We start from the raw sequence: 17,892 nt of genomic DNA on the forward strand, positions 1-17,892 counted from the left end.
AGACCGTCGGCATATAGACTGGACGTGGTGGACTTTGTCTTGGAGCGGCAGCATCGTCTAAGGTATTCTGTCAGATTGCAGAGCACGAATGGACCTGACCCCGAGGTAAGGTCAAACCAGAATGGTGGTTGTGTTATGCACTTGTCATAATGGTACTGGGGTAGGACCACATTCGTACAGCGATGTGTCTTGATTTGAATGGCTGGGGCAAGTCGCTGGCTTGATCAACTGCATGGATTTCAAAAACAAAGACGAAAAGCCACTCTAACATGTACTTTGGACAAGTGAATAGGAAGAAGCTCGAGTTGTGGGTTTCAAATTCGGTGCCATTCTGCTGAGTGTAATGAGGAGCGGCCATCCTCTGCTGGTACTTCGACCTTGAGTTTACCTAGCGGATGCATTGTGCGGACCGACAGCTAATCCGAGGTAATATCGTTACTGAACATTTGTTCAAACAGCAGTAGTCAGAGTGCGCACCCCCTTATTAGGTACAGCAACATCACCCAGCACGACATTAATGCCTTATGGGATGCTACATCCATATGTTCGTCTCGTCCAGTAGCAATCAATCAAACTTTGATTGCGTTCTAAAGATTCCAGACAATGTTTTTGGGCAAAAGATTCTGGCTCAAGGGGAGATTTGCTCAAATGAGCTTCTTCCCTATGTTCGAGTGCATCTCTCCTGCGGTCAGATCTGCTATAGCCATATTGCCAGCTGTAGCACAAACTGATCGAGACTTGTGTTCTGGCACCAGCATGAGATCCAATGCGTGAGGACACCGTTGGCATGTAGCTGAAAGCTTCTCAACGAGTCCGTGTACAATTCGCTTGGTAGGATTATGAATGGGATATCGACTACCGTCTGATCTGAAAACCGACTGGTGATGGACAGTCTAGTGTTCAGCCAACTCACGGGTTCGCCGGGGAAAAGGTAGTGAAGAAAACTAAACACATCCCTACTGCACGTATACGAAGAAAATAGATCAGGGCCTCCCCACTCAAGAAAGCAGTAATGGTCGCGAGTTGCAAAGAAAAGACAATGTATACTCAATGGCAAGCTGGTCGGGCCGCAGTAGAATAGCGATGATCGAAATGATAGCGTCGGAGGGGATTGCTCCTGCTGTTCACGGGAATTCCCAGCATTCAGCGCCAAATGGCCGGGGATTGAAAGATCTGAAAGACCCGAAATAAGATCTTCGGAACAAACTGAGTCTTCCGACTCAAAGATGCGCATTCCTGGATCATTCCCTGCGACGGATCAGCTCCTTGCTTGTCCTACGTTATACTGCTCCTACCTACAGAATGGCGTTTCTCTGGCCTTGTCACGAGGCAGTAAAAGCTGTTCCACCCTATTAACTAACTGGAGCCGCGACCACCGTTTTGCATTGTCGCCATACTTGTATGCTGCTAGTTGTTGTAGATGAGGAATGCAAAGACTAGACCAGGACACACTCTGAGTCCATTTGAGTAGGGCTATAGAGAGTTCTTGTGTCATTGTAGGCATACCCACGGACATCAGCATCACCAAAGGAAGACATATGGGCGAGCAATCACAATTGTCTGGTCCCGTCTGGGTTTCCAAATCATAATCAAGGCTCATAGCATCGCTAGGCTCGCTCGTGACACTTGGAATTGGGTTTTGAGTGGGGCAGATTGAACTTGGCTCCGTTTCAGGTGAAGATTGAGAGTGGGCGTGGCTGCGAACTCTGCTTTTCCTTGGACCTGACGACCCTAAACATGTCAGTAAAAATGCCATGCTTGGGGTCAAGCTCCCTTACTTTTTTCTCTCTCTCTTTTATACTTGACAGTAGAAGGCTTTTCAAGAATACGCTGCACGTCACTCGCAATCAAATGGCTTGAATGACGCGATTTATGAGGTCTTTGGTCGATGCTGGCTTCAAGCAGCGCTACTGCTTCCTCCCTTTGTTTCTCTTTGCTTAATGTGGCGAGGAGAGAAAGCATATGTTTACTCCATGATTGAGGGGCAATATGTGACGGTATGGCCTCCGTCACCGGCGCATTCCAGTTGCTTTCAATCAGATCCATATTTGAGAACTTCTTTCTGTCGGATCGTTTGAATCGGCGAATGATAGGCCTGATGATGTCATAGTACCCAACGACTCTTCTATATTGCTCTAGGGTGTCGTACTGAATGGACCAGAGATCCTTCTCGCATAGGTGGCACCAGGCGGCATATATCACTTCGGCCATTCTTTCATCGGCCTCATGACCAATTGTGGGCAACTCTGTTAGCAGATCTAACTGCTTAGCCTCTGAAAGTCCATCTAATTGCTGCTCAAGAATTTCACTGGCGCTGGATAGGGGCTTTTCGATTATGATTTGGCGAAGGGATTCCATATTTGGAGATAATTTTATAGTGTGATCTCACAAGAAGGAGTGGTCAGAGAAACCGAGTTTAGGATTATTACGGGTTAGAATTAGAACTTCCTGAGCAACGTTGATTAAAATTTGGACGAGACCCAAAATCTTCTACTCTGGTTGACCCCGGTGAGTTGTTAGTACGGTGGAGAGTTGCAGGGATTTGAATTCTTGAAGCGGTAGATCTCCCATACGGCACCGCCTTCTTTAGATCGCCATGGTGAAGCCTTGAATGCAAACGCTGAATGGCCATCTGAGGTATTGATAATCATATGAACAGCAGAAAACAAAGGATTCAGATCCCTGCACCTTCTCACTGTACTAACAAAAGTACTGGGGTCAATTGTAGTAGGTCAATTTCATTGACGGAGGTCCCGTGTCTGAATGATGCAGCGTCTTGCATATGTTGTGTTACCCTCTTATCAATTACATCGGAGCTGGTCAGGGTGCTAGTTACGTAAAATGAAAGAGATTACGCAGGCTCCTTAAGGATTGTGTAACACAGTACACGGACTATTGGAGACAAGTCGCACTCGAAGTTGCACAAAGATCAACTATCTACTAGCGCGCTTTATCAGGGCTAGGCGGTTAGGTAATTGGGAAAAGGGAAATTGTAGGACTAGTAGCTTTCATTCCATCCATCCGAAATCTAGTGGTAAGTCCATAGGCATCATGATTGCTTCGAGCGATGAACGTCAACTGACAGAAAGTCTGCAAAGCTCGTGCTTGAACTAGCATCGCAAGGAGACCAATCCGTAAGTGCCTCGGGTTGTTGCGTTTTCTGTGAAGGGAACTAGCGGTAAAGGAACTGGCGGTGAGGATTGCTTGAACGTTTCCTATCCCCTCATTGGGCTTCATAATGGTAATCGATTAACCTTGGGTCATGGTTGGAAGAATTACACATATTACGGAAGCAGCTTAACTTATGGACTCTCACCCGCCTTGACAGGAACTATGAAGTTGTACATAATGAAGACATATTAGCAGCTTTGTATCTGGCAAGGATCAGCTTATGAACATTTTATTTATATCCGGACCCATCATCTGCGATATCAAACCACTATTCTATTTATCCTTGTCCGGCAATGATATGAACTTGGAGGCACATAAAAAGAATGTGTGACACTTCTCTTTATCCATGCACACTGAGGCATACTCGTCTCTCTCCCAGTATGTATATATTCTCCTATTCGTACCTCTGGATAGGGACATTTGTCCGATGGAGAGGTGAAAAGAAGGCCGAGGGGCAGTACGTTTTTGTGCCTGGAACGGGATGGTAGACTTCTCTTATGTCTATTTACTTACCGCTCCTAAAATTTTGGGGTATTCATTCAACCCTGCAACCTACTGGTATACGTATTCTGCGGAACGGACATTGACGGGTCTTGTACTTGAAGTGAACAATACCTTTCAAGAATGTCTTGCATATCACGTAAAACTATTAGAAAAATCAACCATTGAGCGCGATGCAATAACAATGGTGCCCTCGAAATGCATCAAGGAGCTTTATGTCTCCCCATTCAACTCTCTGGAAGGAGAGTACTCCATTTCCACAATAGATCACCTGGCCACCATATCCGGGGAAACTCCCCTTAATAGCAGGATTTCATTGATGACCCCCGAAGGTAAGATTAAAATGGTAGCGAGCATTCGTTCCAAGGGGCCAGGGATCAAGCTGTCTGCTCTCTGCTAAAGGGAGAAGTATCGAATCGCTCTCTCATGGGGATGGGTCGGTTTCCTTATTGGCCCGCGCATTGTTTTTGAAGCGATTAAACTACGGTTACGGAGAAGACTTCTGATGCAGCCCCAGCCTCTAGCCCCAAAGGAGGGCATAGGTTGAATGGCCACTAACATAGAACAAGGGTTAGAATGTCGTTTCCGTCAATATCTACGACACCTTGTCGAAAGTACTACTATGCCCATTACGGTGCGGTATGGATCCACAGGAATAGCAGGGGGCCTTGCCGCAGACCCGCAGAAAGTATGCGGTCTCCTTCGGCTTGAAACAAATCATCTGATGATGTGCAGTTTCTCGATTTTCAAGTGCTATCGCCGGAGTTTTACACCAGTTTTGCCCGTAACAGAGCTTCCGATCCAGAGGCAGTCGTTCAGGTGATCATCGGCTGCTCGTTGGTAACGGTGTCACACCAGGAACTACCTCACAATTTCATTTGCCAGGAAGGGGACCATCTTCACAATTAGTGCATTATGCAGATGCAATAAAAAAGATCTGCCATCGATAGTATCAAGAAATGGCATCCTTTTCTCCGTAGGCAGCGATGAGATGTGGCCATACCTTCTCTTTGACTAACCAGACCTGCTTGGCTCACATCTTAGCCAGTCGAGTAAGTACTCGCCGTATATTGACCTAATGTATACTTGTCTCTGCACAATACATCCGGGGATCCGCATTCCCCGGATGTTAGGCATAATGGGATATACATCGGTCACTCTATTGTCGTTGGACGTATCCATTAAAAAAAGTAACGATAAATAAAACAGGGAGGACAACCAGACAACCTTGAAAATATCGAGATTTAAGTTTAGAGATGACGTTGCCTGCATGCCTCGACCTAAGCATCCCACAAACTGTGGATATATTTAACAACGGGCGTCTTCCACCAGGATGTGTCCAGCGAACTGCTTCTAGCTTCCTGTTTCCAGAGATTTCCCCCAACTCCAGATACCGTCACAATGGGTGAAAGAAAGAGGAATCCTAAGGTGATAGAAGGGTTACACGACACCCAGCCTGAGAAAATACCAACAGCAGGCCAATTACACCAAGACGATTTTATAACGACCCTTTCGTCCTGGTGTAATAAAGTCCGTTGGTTCAACTTTACCATGCTGATAACCATTCCTCTTATTGCCTTCCTACAAGTTCCCTGGGTTCCTATGCATCGGAAAACACTGGTACTGTCGATTATATACTACGTTACAACTGCAATATCCGTGACCGCAGGTGAGTCCTCAAGTAGCGGGTCAAGTGCAGTCGACGTATGGGTATATGTAGCATTCAGACCAATAATATAGTACTGATACGTGAATAACTCTCAGGATACCACCGATTATGGGCCCATCGATCCTACTCCGCCTCCCCAACACTCAAGTGGCTGCTAGCAGCATTTGGTGCAGGAGCGGTGCAAGGTTCTATCAAATTCTGGGTTCGAGAACATAGAGCCCACCATCGATATACTGACACAGATCAGGACCCATATAATGTCAAGAAGGGTCTGCTGCATGCACATATTCTCTGGGTGATCACGAAACAGCCCCGGAAAAACAACAGGGTGGATATATCCGATCTCCAGAATGACTGTGTGGTGGCGCTGCAGCATAGGTACTACTTCCTTGCTGCTTTCTTCATGGGATGGGGGTTCCCAACCCTAGTCGCTGGCCTGGGCTGGAACGACTGGTACGGAGGCTTCCTCTATGCAGGCATTCTTCGGTCTTTTTTTGTTAACCAGGCGACGTTCTGTGTGAATTCATTGGCTCATTGGATTGGGGAACAGCCCTACGATGACCGCCGCTCATCCCGGGATCATCTCATCACTGCTCTCATCACGATGGGAGAGGGGTATCACAATTTCCACCATGAGTTTCCCTCCGACTACCGCAATGGGATTGAATGGTATCAGCCTGATATTACCAAGTGGGCTATCAGGCTCTGCGAACAACTGGGACTAGCCTACGATTTGAAACGTTTCCGGCAAAATGAGATTGGTAAGAGCCGGCTACAGCAAGTCTTCAAGAAACTGAATGTTGAAAGAGAATCCCTTGACTGGGGGCCGCCACTCAGTAAGCTACCTGTTATGGAGTGGGATGAGTATCATGATAAGGTTACGCAGGGTCACGTTTTAATACTAATCGGTGGAGTCGTTCACGATGTGTCGAAGTTTATTCATGAACACCCTGGAGGCGAGTCGATGATGCGCATGGCACTAGGGAAGGATGCTACCACCTTGTTCAATGGTGCCGTCTACCTCCATTCAAACGCCGCAAATAATATACTGGCAACTTTACGAGTGGCCATCCTTCGAGGTGGATGTGAAGTGGAGATCTTCAAGAAACAGAACAACAGCATTGATATGTTAGCCAAGGAAACTCCGGTACATGTCCAAAATCAACCGAAATCCATCGCTGGCCACTCGTGATGATTATTCCTTGTTGATATCATCTTGAAAGGATAGATAGGTAGGACGTATTGGAACCAACGGGCTTGCACACGCGAAGAGCAGGATCCAAGATGTGTTTTGGAGCGAACTGTTTTTCGAACCCTAAGCTCGGAGATCTAATATAATTATTCATACTAATTGCTCTTGTGGATGGGCTCTTTTTGTCATAAGCAGCCTATACTGGCAAAGTCCCTGACTTGCTACCGCAACTGGGGTTTGATAACTAGTCTCTCTACAACAGGACATGGAATGCAGTTTCAGACGGGTCTGTAAGAGTAGGACATGGTATCACGGTTCCCAAATAGGCTGATGATCCACCACCACTCGCGGGATTGTCAAGCTGAAGTGAATCGCGCCAGGGAATTCGCCGTTCTGCGAGGGATGCATGTCTCTGCTTGTATCGGAGAGGGGACTAGTGAGGTTACTAGAGAGGGCGTGTGAGGGGGGGTTTCCGGACTCTTGGGAGAGGGACGGCGGCAGCGGATGTGATGGTATTTGAGATCGCATCTTCCCTTGTCTTAATTCATCTCTTTTCTCAACATCTCTTTCTTGTTGTCAACTGTGTGTCTGTTGGTGGACTCTACGCTTATCATTCCCTACGTACTTATTATCATGCACCATGGCGAGCTGTCGCTACCGGCACGGGGTACGCCTATCCCCAACTATACGCTGGAGAACCACAAACCCTGAACGTTATAAAAAAGGCAAGAAAGACGAGGTCTAACAAGGTGAGAGAAATAGGATCTGGCTCACCTCCGTAACAGACGCCCTCCACCCCACCCCCTCCAACCGCCTCTACCTCCACGGCTTCGACATCTCGCCCGCGCAATACCCGTTCACGAAGGACGTCAACCCCTCCCATGAAACTTTTTTCTCGGTACATGACATGCGTGGCCGGTTTCACGAGGACCAACGTGGACGGTACGATCTTGTGCACCTGCGATTGTTAGTCGTGGCATTGAAAGAGGAAGATTATCCTGTTGTGGTTCGGAATGTGGTCGAGTTACTGAGTACGTCCACCATATACATCCATGTCTACATGCCGCCCCCTTCCGCCCCACCGTAATACTAACAAGAATATATATGGTAGAACCTGGCGGCTACCTCCAATGGGACGAATGCGATGCCTCGGCCTTCAACACCGCCGAAGACCCCCCCCTCTCCCACATCGCGCTGGTCAAGGCTTCTGATGGGACTAGATGCTTAAATTAGATGGTGTTCCCACTCTTATAGTTAACTAAGAACTTAACACAACCACTTTGTCTCAACAGGCCTTATTCATATTCATATTATTCATGAATATTCCACGAATGATCACATTCCTTTCGAAGCCCTTTTTTAGAGCAACACATCCCAAATAATACCATGCAACGGTCTCATTGTCTTATTCTAGTATTAGTGCATATCGCGTAACTTGGATCCGACACCATAAATCTATGATGGGCATCAATCCTCCAGCCCGGTAATCGCGAATGGGTTACTACGATCGAAACCATATGCGCTGACTGCTATTCGCTGCCGCCCTGTATTATACTTAAGGGCGAGGTTTATATCGCTGGTTGGTTTAGATCAAATCTCCCTAGGGATTGCCGAAACGAAGTACCATATAATGGCTGGACTACCAATGAAATCGGCCCTGCGCTGGCTCCAAAAGATCTTCATTCTATACACCAATTCGCGTGTACGAGGGCGATTTCGGCTATTGATCCTTAATGGGCACGGTAGCCATCTTACACCTCAATTTGATTTTAATACCTGTGCCGAAAATGATATTATACCGCTTTGTATGCCTTTACATTTGTCTTACTTACTACACACCGCTCCGTGGCTAAGCTGTTTCGAAAGGGTGATGGCTAGTACCTAGCCCTAGCCGTCCGGTTATAGATTCTTGTTTCCGCTAGAGAAAACGCCTGTATGATCATAGTCTACTAGTTAGATTGCAACAGGTTAATGGAACTTTGATTGATTGATTGGCTGAGTGAGCATCAGATCTGTCATCACCGTCATGAACTATCTGAATGATGATTGAGTACGTCCAAAAATAGTTGAAACTTTAAGTGAAGTACACCGGGAGTTTAATCTAGTAGACCAGCAGTAGGGTCACCGATAGAAATAAGGTAGTCTATGTCCAAAATCAGAGGGATCAATGGCTCCGAAACCGGCTTTGGCCGTATTAGAACAACAAATGCCAACTGGGCTATAGGCCAGATCAGGCCTTGCCTAACTCCCACCATATGGTCCCACGGGAGTGCCAAGAGATGGGAGTGAGGTGTCCAGTCCGGTTCCATGGGGCTAAGATGGGAGTCCCATGGGATTGTAGAATTGAGGTTCTGTCTTTCTTAGGCTGGTGAAGGAAAGTGTAATTATGGGCCTCATTTTGGTGAACAACGCATTGTCAATTGTGGAGGATCGGACACCGTTTTAGCTACAATTCACCAATTTCTTTTTCTTTTTCTTTTCTCTCTTTTTCTTTCTTTTTTTTTTGGCATTTAATGAACCGCCGGATGGAAAAAAGGCCATACCCGCTCAATTGACCTACTACCCCAGACATGCCCCTCCTCAGCACCTATGCACTTATTAGCCTGAGACCGTACGAACTCCGAAGCGATTAGGTCAACATAAGCAGATGATATAGGCATGCATAGACTGGAGGACGCTCTTAGGTCTTGTCTGTGTTCTCAAGCCATCGTAGTTTTGGGTGGGATCCTCGGGAAGATGACACACCAAAGGATCAACATGGTAACTAAGGAGGAAAACCAGCTTGAGCCGGCCATACCCACCCAACGAGCGAGCACCATATGTACGTTGATCGCTTCACGTAAGGCCTCGAAGGAGGCGTAAGTGAGCAATGTCACAAGGAAGACATTGGAGTTTTCTGGAGCGTAAAAAAATTCTGGCTGGTTATAGTTCATGTGGTGGAAAGAAGGAATAAGACACAGGATTGATGTGAATATTGAAGGACACGGTTGGGTCAAGGTGGTCAAAAAGCGATCATCCAGGTGAAGAGAATGAGGGTGCCCAAAAACATGCTCGTTGACCATAGGCTGGGTAACTTGGAGACCTTCGATCACGTGCATCTGCTAATACCCTGACAGCCCCCCTGGTCGATTGGAAGATAATTTTTTTTAGGTTCCCATGTCCTAAGTCGGAACAAGCTTTGGAGGGTGTTGTTAAAGTTGGGGTGGGTGATGGATAGGGGGGATCCATTATGAGCGAGGATACAAAGGTGTTATTTGATTCAAGTTGATATTGGGGGCATTTTTCTGTTCGTCCGTGAGTTACAAGTGGTTGACGGCTATGTTGTGCAATGTGAATTCAGGCTGATTGTATCAGAACCGAAGCCCGTTCCTATCGACGAGCTGACGGGCCTTCTCTACTGGTAGTCACTGGTAATTAGTACTAGCCATCCCGACCGGCTTGGACTAGTGGACCAGAGTGAAGGGATGAGCCCCAATACTGCAACTGCCCAAGTCAATCCGCTTGGTTGATAGTTGTTGCGCAAATGTGTTCAACAATACAGGTTGGCTAGGAAGATGATTCTCATCGCTGCCTAAACCCTATATCTGGTTAGAAAGATATGGTCTCGTGCTGCTATAGTACCATATTTACTCGCATATTCCCTACGTATGCGGATGTCTGTGGGGACCAATAAGCACCACAACCAGTATCGCAGGTAGGGGTCGTCGCGCCACTGTCATAACGGCCAGGGCCTTATTTCATCATTTTGCGGACGAGCGTCATCAGGCGATGCCATCAGATCTTCGATTTCCCGAATCCATTGGCTGCGGGTTGTGGTACCATCTTGGTTTCAGAACACGATGATATCATAGGGGGATGGAGCGTCCCGTGGCGACTTTGGATATTGGACACATGTGCCTATGTACCCTGATATATAAAAAGAACAGTTATCACAACATTTAGCGATTACTTTGATCTATACTGCATCGTCAGTCTGGTTAAAAATCATACTTTCCATTCAAAATATAATTTTCTTTCCTCCAAGAACTTCCTCACTGAAGTAGCTTTGCTGCCGCGATATCGACGTCATGTCTTCTGGCAACGATAACAACAACAACCGTAAGTGACCATCGACCCTCGCACCTACTGTTCCTATGTTATATTCTCCCTTGTTTGTGCCTTGACTTAACTAGTCGGTCGCGTTATGAAGTTCTCGCACCCCTGGGTACCAAATCCCATAATACCTCGATACCATTTCACACCTGTTGCTAATGCGTAAGTACATAGCGAACCTCCTTGGAGGCGTCGGCGATACCCTAGGAAAGACCGTGGGCGGACTCGGAGACACTGTCGGAAGCACTGTAGGAGGACTCGGAGACACTGTGGGAAACACTGTGGGAGGACTCGGTCAGACTGCCGGCGGTGCGACTCAGGGTCTTGGAAAGACTGTTGGGGGTGCCACTGAAGGCCTGGGCAACACAACCCGGGGCGTCGGACAGTCGACTGGAGACATCCTTAGCAGCATCAATGGCGACAGATCCGGTGCGGATGCTGATCGGAAGTAAAGGTGACGGCGAGGTCCGGTTGGATATGACATGACTTGATGAATCTGCTATGTAATGGGCTTGACGGATGTTAATTGTTTTCTCGCTCAAATGGGTATGGCTTAATGACTGATTTGACTGTATCTATATGAATTGCGTGTTTGCAGGACAAATTGACTTTCTGAGGATGAGTAAAACTCAAAAGCATGAAGCGTAAACTACTCCGTAGAAACTCGCATGAACGCGATCGGAACCGAGCGGGCGGGTGTTCCGAGGCATCTGCTGCTCGGGTTCCTATTCCACTAGGAGAATCTCGCTCCGCTTCGGAGGGCGGAGCTTTCCGCGGGGAACTCCCCGTTGAATCTGACGTAGCTGTCGGTAGAGAAACAACTTTCGCAATAATGTCAAGGAATCGGGTGATCATCATATTGACTTGACAAGCCGACAATCATAGCCGCAATTGGTGCTGGAGACAGACAAATGGTTACCTCGGCCAATTGTATTCATGAATATCGCACAGTAGCGAATGGAAAGGTCCTGAGCAGAGAGAATTATACAGGGAAACTTGTGTTCCAAAGAATGTGGGGGTTATCTTTATCGCGTTCGAAACATCATCGCTTTACTCCCCTTGATCATATACCGTTCATCCAACTAGCTATCTTTATCATGAAGATCTCATTTAATTACTATTTTAGGTAACAGCGAACGAACAACAGCTCGAAGTATCACATCACCTGATTAGGAAGGTCAAACAGGATTGCCTTCCTCTTGTAGAGAATCAGCAAAGACATCCACTTTCCCAATGAGGCAAGAAATACGCCCGGATAGGATTTCTACGATGGGGATCGCGGAAGGTCCAGACGGCCAACCCGTAGTACTGAGTATTAGTGCCTGCAGGGCTGGCGGGCTGCAGAAAAGCAGAGAACTTCTGGCCAGGTCCATTGACTAAGATTGATTATCACTTTATCAGACCACAACAGCTAACTAAGTCACTAGCGGATAAACTAACCTCGATTGTTAGCGCATTTTGTAGACTCCCGGGAGCTTTGCATGCCCACCTCGGGCCGTTTCAGTGCTCGTTTAGGTGGTTACGTGTTAGGGATCTCCGTCCACACCACACCACTTATATTAGTGAACTATCTAGAACATCCTCATCCTCCACATCATCCTCAACATAGTTAAGAGGAGTCAATCTCCTTCAGTGGAAATAACGTGGGGAAATCTAAACTTGGTCGACATTCTGACATCGAGATGGTGCTGATTGGTGGACACCCCTGGCGGAATTGGCTGCAACTGTGCGGGGTAAATTAGCGTATCGGAAAGCTCCTTTTGGGTGATTTTGTTTGTTTCGTACTTCCGAGAAAGGTTAATGTGCAAATGAATCTTTGAGTTTCTTTCATTGCTGCCCAGAAGCATTGGGATAGCTTCAGGCCAATATAGGGTTCTATAGGTGAGCTCAACTATCAATTGATCAGGTCAATGGCATAAGTCATAGTACCTGAACCGGCGGGAAATCGGACGGGCAGCGGGACTGATCGAGGCAGGCGATTCTGTGGAACCACCGTGTTGACCTTCCCCGGCCTCATCATTGGCTGTTGCTGCACGGGGTTCCCCATCTGCCTCCCTCGGCGACGAGCCACCCGCCTTCAAATATTTCAATGGATCGTCTGCTCTTTTCCTTATAATCTCTTTCTTCCCTTGCCGCTGCTGCTTCAGTTCTTGCAATTACTTCTTCCTTCATTGGGATCTCGCTCCGCGGCTTTTTTTACTCCCCGCATTCCTCCCAAGGACCTCCTTGTCCCCATCAACGAACCACTGCTAGCTCTCCAATCTACTAAAACCCCGCATTCAGCTATCTTCAATTTATCACTCTTGCAACACTTTCAATCAACTCTTATTACAAACCGTCACCATGGGCAAGGACGACCAACCCAGTACGTCTATACTACCCTAGCTTTCATCTGACCTGAAATGTGAACTGAAAACTAACTTTGCTGCTCCGTCTTTTAGAGACCTACCGCTACAATGAGAAGCCCATCTACACTACCTCCAATGGCTGCCCAGTATGCTGCGCCGACATCATATGGTCCACTTACGGATAACATACTGACACATCTCAGGTTATGGACCCCCAGGCTGCCCAGCGCGTTGGCCGCAACGGACCCCTTCTGCTTCAGGACTTCCACCTGATCGACCTCCTCGCACACTTCGACAGAGAGAGAATCCCAGAGCGTGTTGTCCACGCCAAGGGTGCTGGCGCCTTTGGTGAGTTCGAGGTCACCGATGACATCAGCGACATCACCGTCATCGACATGCTCAAGGGCATTGGCAAGAAGACCAAGCTGTTCACTCGCTTCTCAACCGTTGGTGGTGAGAAGGGCTCTGCGGACAGCGCGCGTGATCCCCGTGGCTTCGCTATCAAGTTCTATACTGAAGAGGGCAATTGGGACTGGGTCTTCAACAACACCCCTGTCTTCTTCCTCCGTGATCCCGCCAAGTTCCCCATCTTCATTCACACCCAGAAGCGCAACCCCCAGACCAACCTCAAGGATGCCACCATGTTCTGGGACTACCTTTCCACCCACGAAGAAGCCGTTCACCAGGTCATGCACCTCTTCAGTGACCGTGGCACGCCTTACTCTTACCGCCACATGAACGGCTACTCCGGCCACACTTACAAGTGGATCAAGCCCGACGGCACCTTCAACTATGTCCAGATCCACCTGAAGACCGACCAGGGCAACAAGACCTTCAACAACGAGGAGGCCACTCGCCTGGCGGCTGAAAACCCCGACTGGCACACCCAGGACCTGTTCGACGCTATCTCGCGTGGCGAGAACCCCTCATGGACTTGCTACGTCCAGGTCCTGAGCCCCGAGCAGGCCGAGAAGTTCCGCTGGAGCGTCTTTGACCTGACTAAGGTCTGGCCTCAGAGTGAGGTTCCTCTGCGCCGCTTTGGCAAGCTCACTCTGAACAAGAACCCCGAGAACTACTTCGCCGAGGTTGAGCAGGCCGCCTTCTCCCCCTCGCACATGGTCCCGGGTGTGGAGCCCTCTGCCGACCCTGTCTTGCAGTCCCGCCTCTTCTCCTACCCTGACACCCAGCGCCACCGTCTGAGCGGCAACTACGAGCAGATCCCCGTCAACTGCCCGCTCCGCTCGTTCAGCCCCTGGCACCGTGATGGTTACATGAACGTGCACGGCAACTACGGAGCCAACCCCAACTATCCCTCCACCTTCCGTCCTTACAACTACCAGCCCGTGAAGGCCAGTCAGGAGCACGAGAAGTGGGCCGGTTCCGTCGTTGTTGAGCAGCTGCCCGTCACCGATGAGGACTACGTGCAGGCCAACGGCCTTTGGCAGGTCTTGGGTCGCCAGCCCGGCCAGCAGGACAACTTTGTCCACAACGTTTCCTCTCACTTGTGCGCCGCCCACGAGCGTGTTCGCAAGGCCACCTACGGCATGTTCCATCGTGTGAACCCCGATCTGGGTGCCCGCATCGAGAAGGCTACCGAGGCCAAGGCTGACCACTCCAAGTCTTCCCGTCTGTAAAATATAGTATCTTACCCTTGTTCTTATTTAGCCTTGTTCTTAGTCCACGTGCATAGTCATCATAGAATGATGAATGCTAGATAGTTATGATACCTATTTACTCAATTGATGCTTCATTTAGTCATGCTTGTTTGACATAGCCACAAATGTAAACGAATAGTAAGATAGTTGCGTAACTGATACCTTTTCTCTTTGAACTGAACTCGAACTCCTTCGCATCTTCACTCGGTAGGAATGCATCCAAAACAGACTCCAAGCTAGGCGAAGATCACTTATCGTGACAAGGCCGCATCGGGAATCCCGATTGCGGAGAAAGCGTGACTGCCACACGTGATTGGCGCGTGACGTCCGCCGCTTTTGGGTTTCGCCGACGCTTACTCCGCCGCGCAATCATGAGCCACTATTGATTGTTGACTTTCCTCCCCTCTTCTTGGAGGTCTGACGTCTTTTGATACCTGGCCTGCGAGGCAGTTTGCTCATGATGTGTGGTTTGGACAACTAATCCCACCCAGATCTAGTTCTTACCCTCTCCCCCTGACCCGTCCGTTCGGTTGGGGTTGCCAGATTAAAGTTCCAGGTGTCATCTATACGCACCGGCCCCAACTGCTGCATTCGTATGAGCCGATCTTATGAGCAGCTGAAAGCCCAACGCTTGTCGGACTGATACCCCGTTGTCACTCTTTCTAATATAACCATGTCTGCCAATTCTGCCGACGATGGCGCTGCAAAGCCGCGCCTACACACGGCCCGCTCGTTCCCAAGGATGGACACTCCCGAGACGAGCCTTTTCGTTCGTTCCAGAGCCAAGACTGTTCAGTCCGTGGCAATACCAGAGTCGGTAGACGCCGAGGCACTCCCGTTACCCTTGTCCACGGCCGAGGAGGACCGGAATAGCAGCCCTGACCTGTTCGAGAAATCAGGCTCTGCCGACTTAGGCTACGGCGACGATGCGCAGCAGAGTGAGGAGACCTCGGTGCTCTCTCGAGGTAGCTTGGGTCACACGGAGGAACTACCAATAGAGCTCGCAAGTATGACAGACAGGTACAGTCGGGCCTCTACTCTCCCTACACGTTGATGTGATGCTGACGTTATTACTGGCAGATTTGTCCACTCTCTCACTGCCAAGGTACACTCCTCTCCTCCCACAATCGAGAAAGTATCGAGCCGGTTCCAAGAATTCTACGTCCGAGCCGAATCACACATAGCTACTCATATCTCTACTCTTGCTTCCCGGATAAACCGTGACCCTTCTCCGTACCGTGCCGCGCAGGGCAAGTCTAGTAATACAGGTTCAGATGGCCGCCAGATGTTGACAGCATCAGAAGTCACTGAAAGGAGGATCGCGCGAAAGCATCTTGCAACCAAGCGTGTTGCCTTGGAAGAAGCCGTGGAACGGAGAGCGTGTGAGACTATCTACGACAAGCTATGGAGACATAAAAGTACATTGGATGAAATCAGAGACGAGAAACTGCGTTCAAAGACAGCGGCTCTCTCTGTAGTTGGCATTAATCTGAAGGATCTCGGTGTCGAGATCGACCTGAGTGCTATCGATGAAGACAAGCAAAAAGAAGCGGATGAATGTCTTTCTGCTGCGCGAGACTGCTTGGCAAAGATGAATGATGACAAGTATCCTTTGGGCAAACTTCAACAACTTGCCGCCGCGCACAAGGCCATAGTTGATGCCTTGACTAAGCTCCTGCCATCATCCTCTTCTGCTGACGAGATCTTACCTACCCTGATCTATTCCTTGATCACTTGCCCCCCTGAGGGGATCAACGTTATAAGCAACCTACAATTCATTCAGCGGTTTAGGTCGTCCAATAAGATAGACGGCGAAACCGCATATTGCTTGACTAACCTGGAAGCGGCCATTAGCTTTCTTGAAAATGTAGATCTGTCTGAATTGCGCGGCGAGGAGGCCTTTGAAGGCCAGACCAAGGCATCCAACGATGATTCAACTGCGGCCGGAAAGGTCGACTCTCTCCCGTCTCCTACTGCCACCAAGGAAGCAGCAGTATCGTCGGTTACACCAGTGACAGCCTCACCTGAACTCTCCAAGCCAGTTGGACAAGAAGCGTCCGATAGCTTGCCCAGACCTCAGTCATCGGCAAGCACCCAACAACGGCGGCTGAACAACCTCTTCCAGCCCCCTGCCAAGGTGCTCGGCGCTGCGAACGATGCTGTTCGTAACACTGCCGACCAGGGGCTCAAGAACATTGGAGCATCCTTAGACAGCAGCTTCAACTTCCTGTTTGGCCGCCTCAAAGAGTTGCAGTCCAATCAGTTCCCTGTCAAAGATGGGAATCCGGTACTGCCCAAGACCTTGGCAGATGCTCGACGTCTGGTCACCAACCCTATATCTACGGAACCTAGCCTGAACCAGGACGAGAATGCCGGAAGAGAATCTCGTCCCGTTGATCGCCCGCAATTAAGGCGCATCGGTTCGAAGGCGGAGGATACATTCCTAGGGCTGGTCAGCGGTCAGCGAACACCACGTGACCGGAGTGTCGAGAGTGTTCGGACTCAGGGAAGCTCCAGAAAAGCAACTGTCTCTCAAGGCCCGCAGAAGGAAGAGCCCCAGGCTTCCCCAGCAAGCGCAACTACGCAGCCGCCTACACCGCTTGAATCGGTGCGGAACTTTGGAAACACCCTCAACCCCCTCAACCACATCCCCGGTATGATCCGCAACTTCGGACGTGGTGCCCCTGGAACTCCTGACACTCCTGGATCGATGCCATCGCCCAACACTCCCACCGAGAGAATCAGAGCCTCTATCCTCTCCCGCGAGACTTCCTCATCGAGCGTGCCCAGCGCTCCATCCCGTGTAGAGCGGGTGGACCCACCTATTCAACGTTTCCTCCAGATGCAAAATGCCAACGAGCTTACCATCGCCGATGTATCTGTTTTGCTGGATGACTACAAGCGCCTTGCAGCAGCGCTATCAAAACAGAACCACTGAACTTGACTGAATACTTTCCTCTCCGATTTCTTTTCCTAAAGCATATGATTCCCACATGTTTGTTCATACTATCTCCCTCTTCGTTGTATCCTCTTTTTTCTCCATGGCGATTCCGCGTTCCGTGTTTATGTGTGTTATATCATTGAGATTGTAGACCACTGCTGGTGTTCAGTGTTTTCCAAGTGTCCAGGTTCAGTCAGTCTTGCATTTGCAGCCATTTGGGTCAAAGGCGTAGCTAGCAGTGCTAGTGTTTAATCAAATGCAGGTTTTATTTTCAATCTATGATTTTGGGGAGTATAGTTGTGGGGTATAATGATATTGCTAAT

At 48.9% G+C, this 17,892-nt stretch overlaps 8 protein-coding genes across 8 annotated transcripts; 6 read left to right on the forward strand and 2 right to left on the reverse strand.

Annotated features, from left to right (window-relative positions):
• Nucleotides 1-423: 423 nt before the first annotated feature.
• Nucleotides 424-2,437, reverse strand: BO87DRAFT_102482 (uncharacterized protein). Its single transcript, XM_025617802.1, has 3 exons — nt 1,779-2,437; nt 1,300-1,731; nt 424-1,248 (listed from the first exon to the last, which is right to left on the reverse strand). Exons 1-3 carry the CDS (start codon nt 2,356-2,358, stop codon nt 698-700), a joined length of 1,563 nt encoding a protein of 520 aa, XP_025478011.1. The 5' UTR covers nt 2,359-2,437; the 3' UTR covers nt 424-697.
• A 1,857-nt stretch (nt 2,438-4,294) lies between these two features.
• On the forward strand, nt 4,295-4,581 carry BO87DRAFT_427532 (uncharacterized protein; the record flags this gene model as incomplete). The annotated part of the gene is made up of 2 exons (XM_025627409.1): nt 4,295-4,360; nt 4,408-4,581. The coding sequence occupies 2 exons, from the start codon at nt 4,295-4,297 to the stop codon at nt 4,579-4,581; spliced, it is 240 nt and encodes a 79-aa protein (XP_025478012.1).
• A 451-nt stretch (nt 4,582-5,032) lies between these two features.
• On the forward strand, nt 5,033-6,989 carry BO87DRAFT_362376 (acyl-CoA desaturase). Its single transcript, XM_025621629.1, has 2 exons — nt 5,033-5,341; nt 5,437-6,989. The coding sequence occupies exons 1-2, from the start codon at nt 5,074-5,076 to the stop codon at nt 6,531-6,533; spliced, it is 1,365 nt and encodes a 454-aa protein (XP_025478013.1). The 5' UTR covers nt 5,033-5,073; the 3' UTR covers nt 6,534-6,989.
• Nucleotides 6,990-7,296: 307 nt separating this feature from the next.
• BO87DRAFT_312557 (class I SAM-dependent methyltransferase) lies at nt 7,297-7,766 on the forward strand (the record flags this gene model as incomplete). Its single annotated transcript, XM_025619582.1, has 2 exons — nt 7,297-7,564; nt 7,645-7,766. Coding segments are annotated over 2 exons (390 nt in total), but the record flags the coding sequence as incomplete, so codon positions are not given.
• Nucleotides 7,767-9,053: 1,287 nt separating this feature from the next.
• Nucleotides 9,054-9,607, reverse strand: BO87DRAFT_378037 (uncharacterized protein). Its single transcript, XM_025623712.1, has one exon. The coding sequence runs from the start codon at nt 9,464-9,466 to the stop codon at nt 9,233-9,235; it is 234 nt and encodes a 77-aa protein (XP_025478015.1). The 5' UTR covers nt 9,467-9,607; the 3' UTR covers nt 9,054-9,232.
• A 916-nt stretch (nt 9,608-10,523) lies between these two features.
• Nucleotides 10,524-11,144, forward strand: BO87DRAFT_460433 (uncharacterized protein). Its single transcript, XM_025629013.1, has 2 exons — nt 10,524-10,631; nt 10,723-11,144. The coding sequence occupies exon 2, from the start codon at nt 10,784-10,786 to the stop codon at nt 11,075-11,077; it is 294 nt and encodes a 97-aa protein (XP_025478016.1). The 5' UTR covers nt 10,524-10,631; nt 10,723-10,783; the 3' UTR covers nt 11,078-11,144.
• Nucleotides 11,145-12,713: 1,569 nt separating this feature from the next.
• fgaCat (catalase easC) lies at nt 12,714-14,718 on the forward strand. Its single transcript, XM_025621630.1, has 3 exons — nt 12,714-12,990; nt 13,067-13,119; nt 13,177-14,718. Exons 1-3 carry the CDS (start codon nt 12,969-12,971, stop codon nt 14,605-14,607), a joined length of 1,506 nt encoding a protein of 501 aa, XP_025478017.1. The 5' UTR covers nt 12,714-12,968; the 3' UTR covers nt 14,608-14,718.
• A 303-nt stretch (nt 14,719-15,021) lies between these two features.
• On the forward strand, nt 15,022-17,857 carry BO87DRAFT_417232 (VPS9 domain-containing protein). Its single transcript, XM_025626800.1, has 2 exons — nt 15,022-15,648; nt 15,709-17,857. The coding sequence occupies exons 1-2, from the start codon at nt 15,302-15,304 to the stop codon at nt 17,564-17,566; spliced, it is 2,205 nt and encodes a 734-aa protein (XP_025478018.1). The 5' UTR covers nt 15,022-15,301; the 3' UTR covers nt 17,567-17,857.
• The last annotated feature ends 35 nt before the right edge of the window (nt 17,858-17,892 follow it).

The sequence above is a fragment of the Aspergillus neoniger genome (genome assembly GCF_003184625.1).
Source record: "Aspergillus neoniger CBS 115656 unplaced genomic scaffold BO87scaffold_23, whole genome shotgun sequence".
Classification (NCBI taxonomy): Eukaryota; Fungi; Ascomycota; class Eurotiomycetes; order Eurotiales; family Aspergillaceae; genus Aspergillus; species Aspergillus neoniger.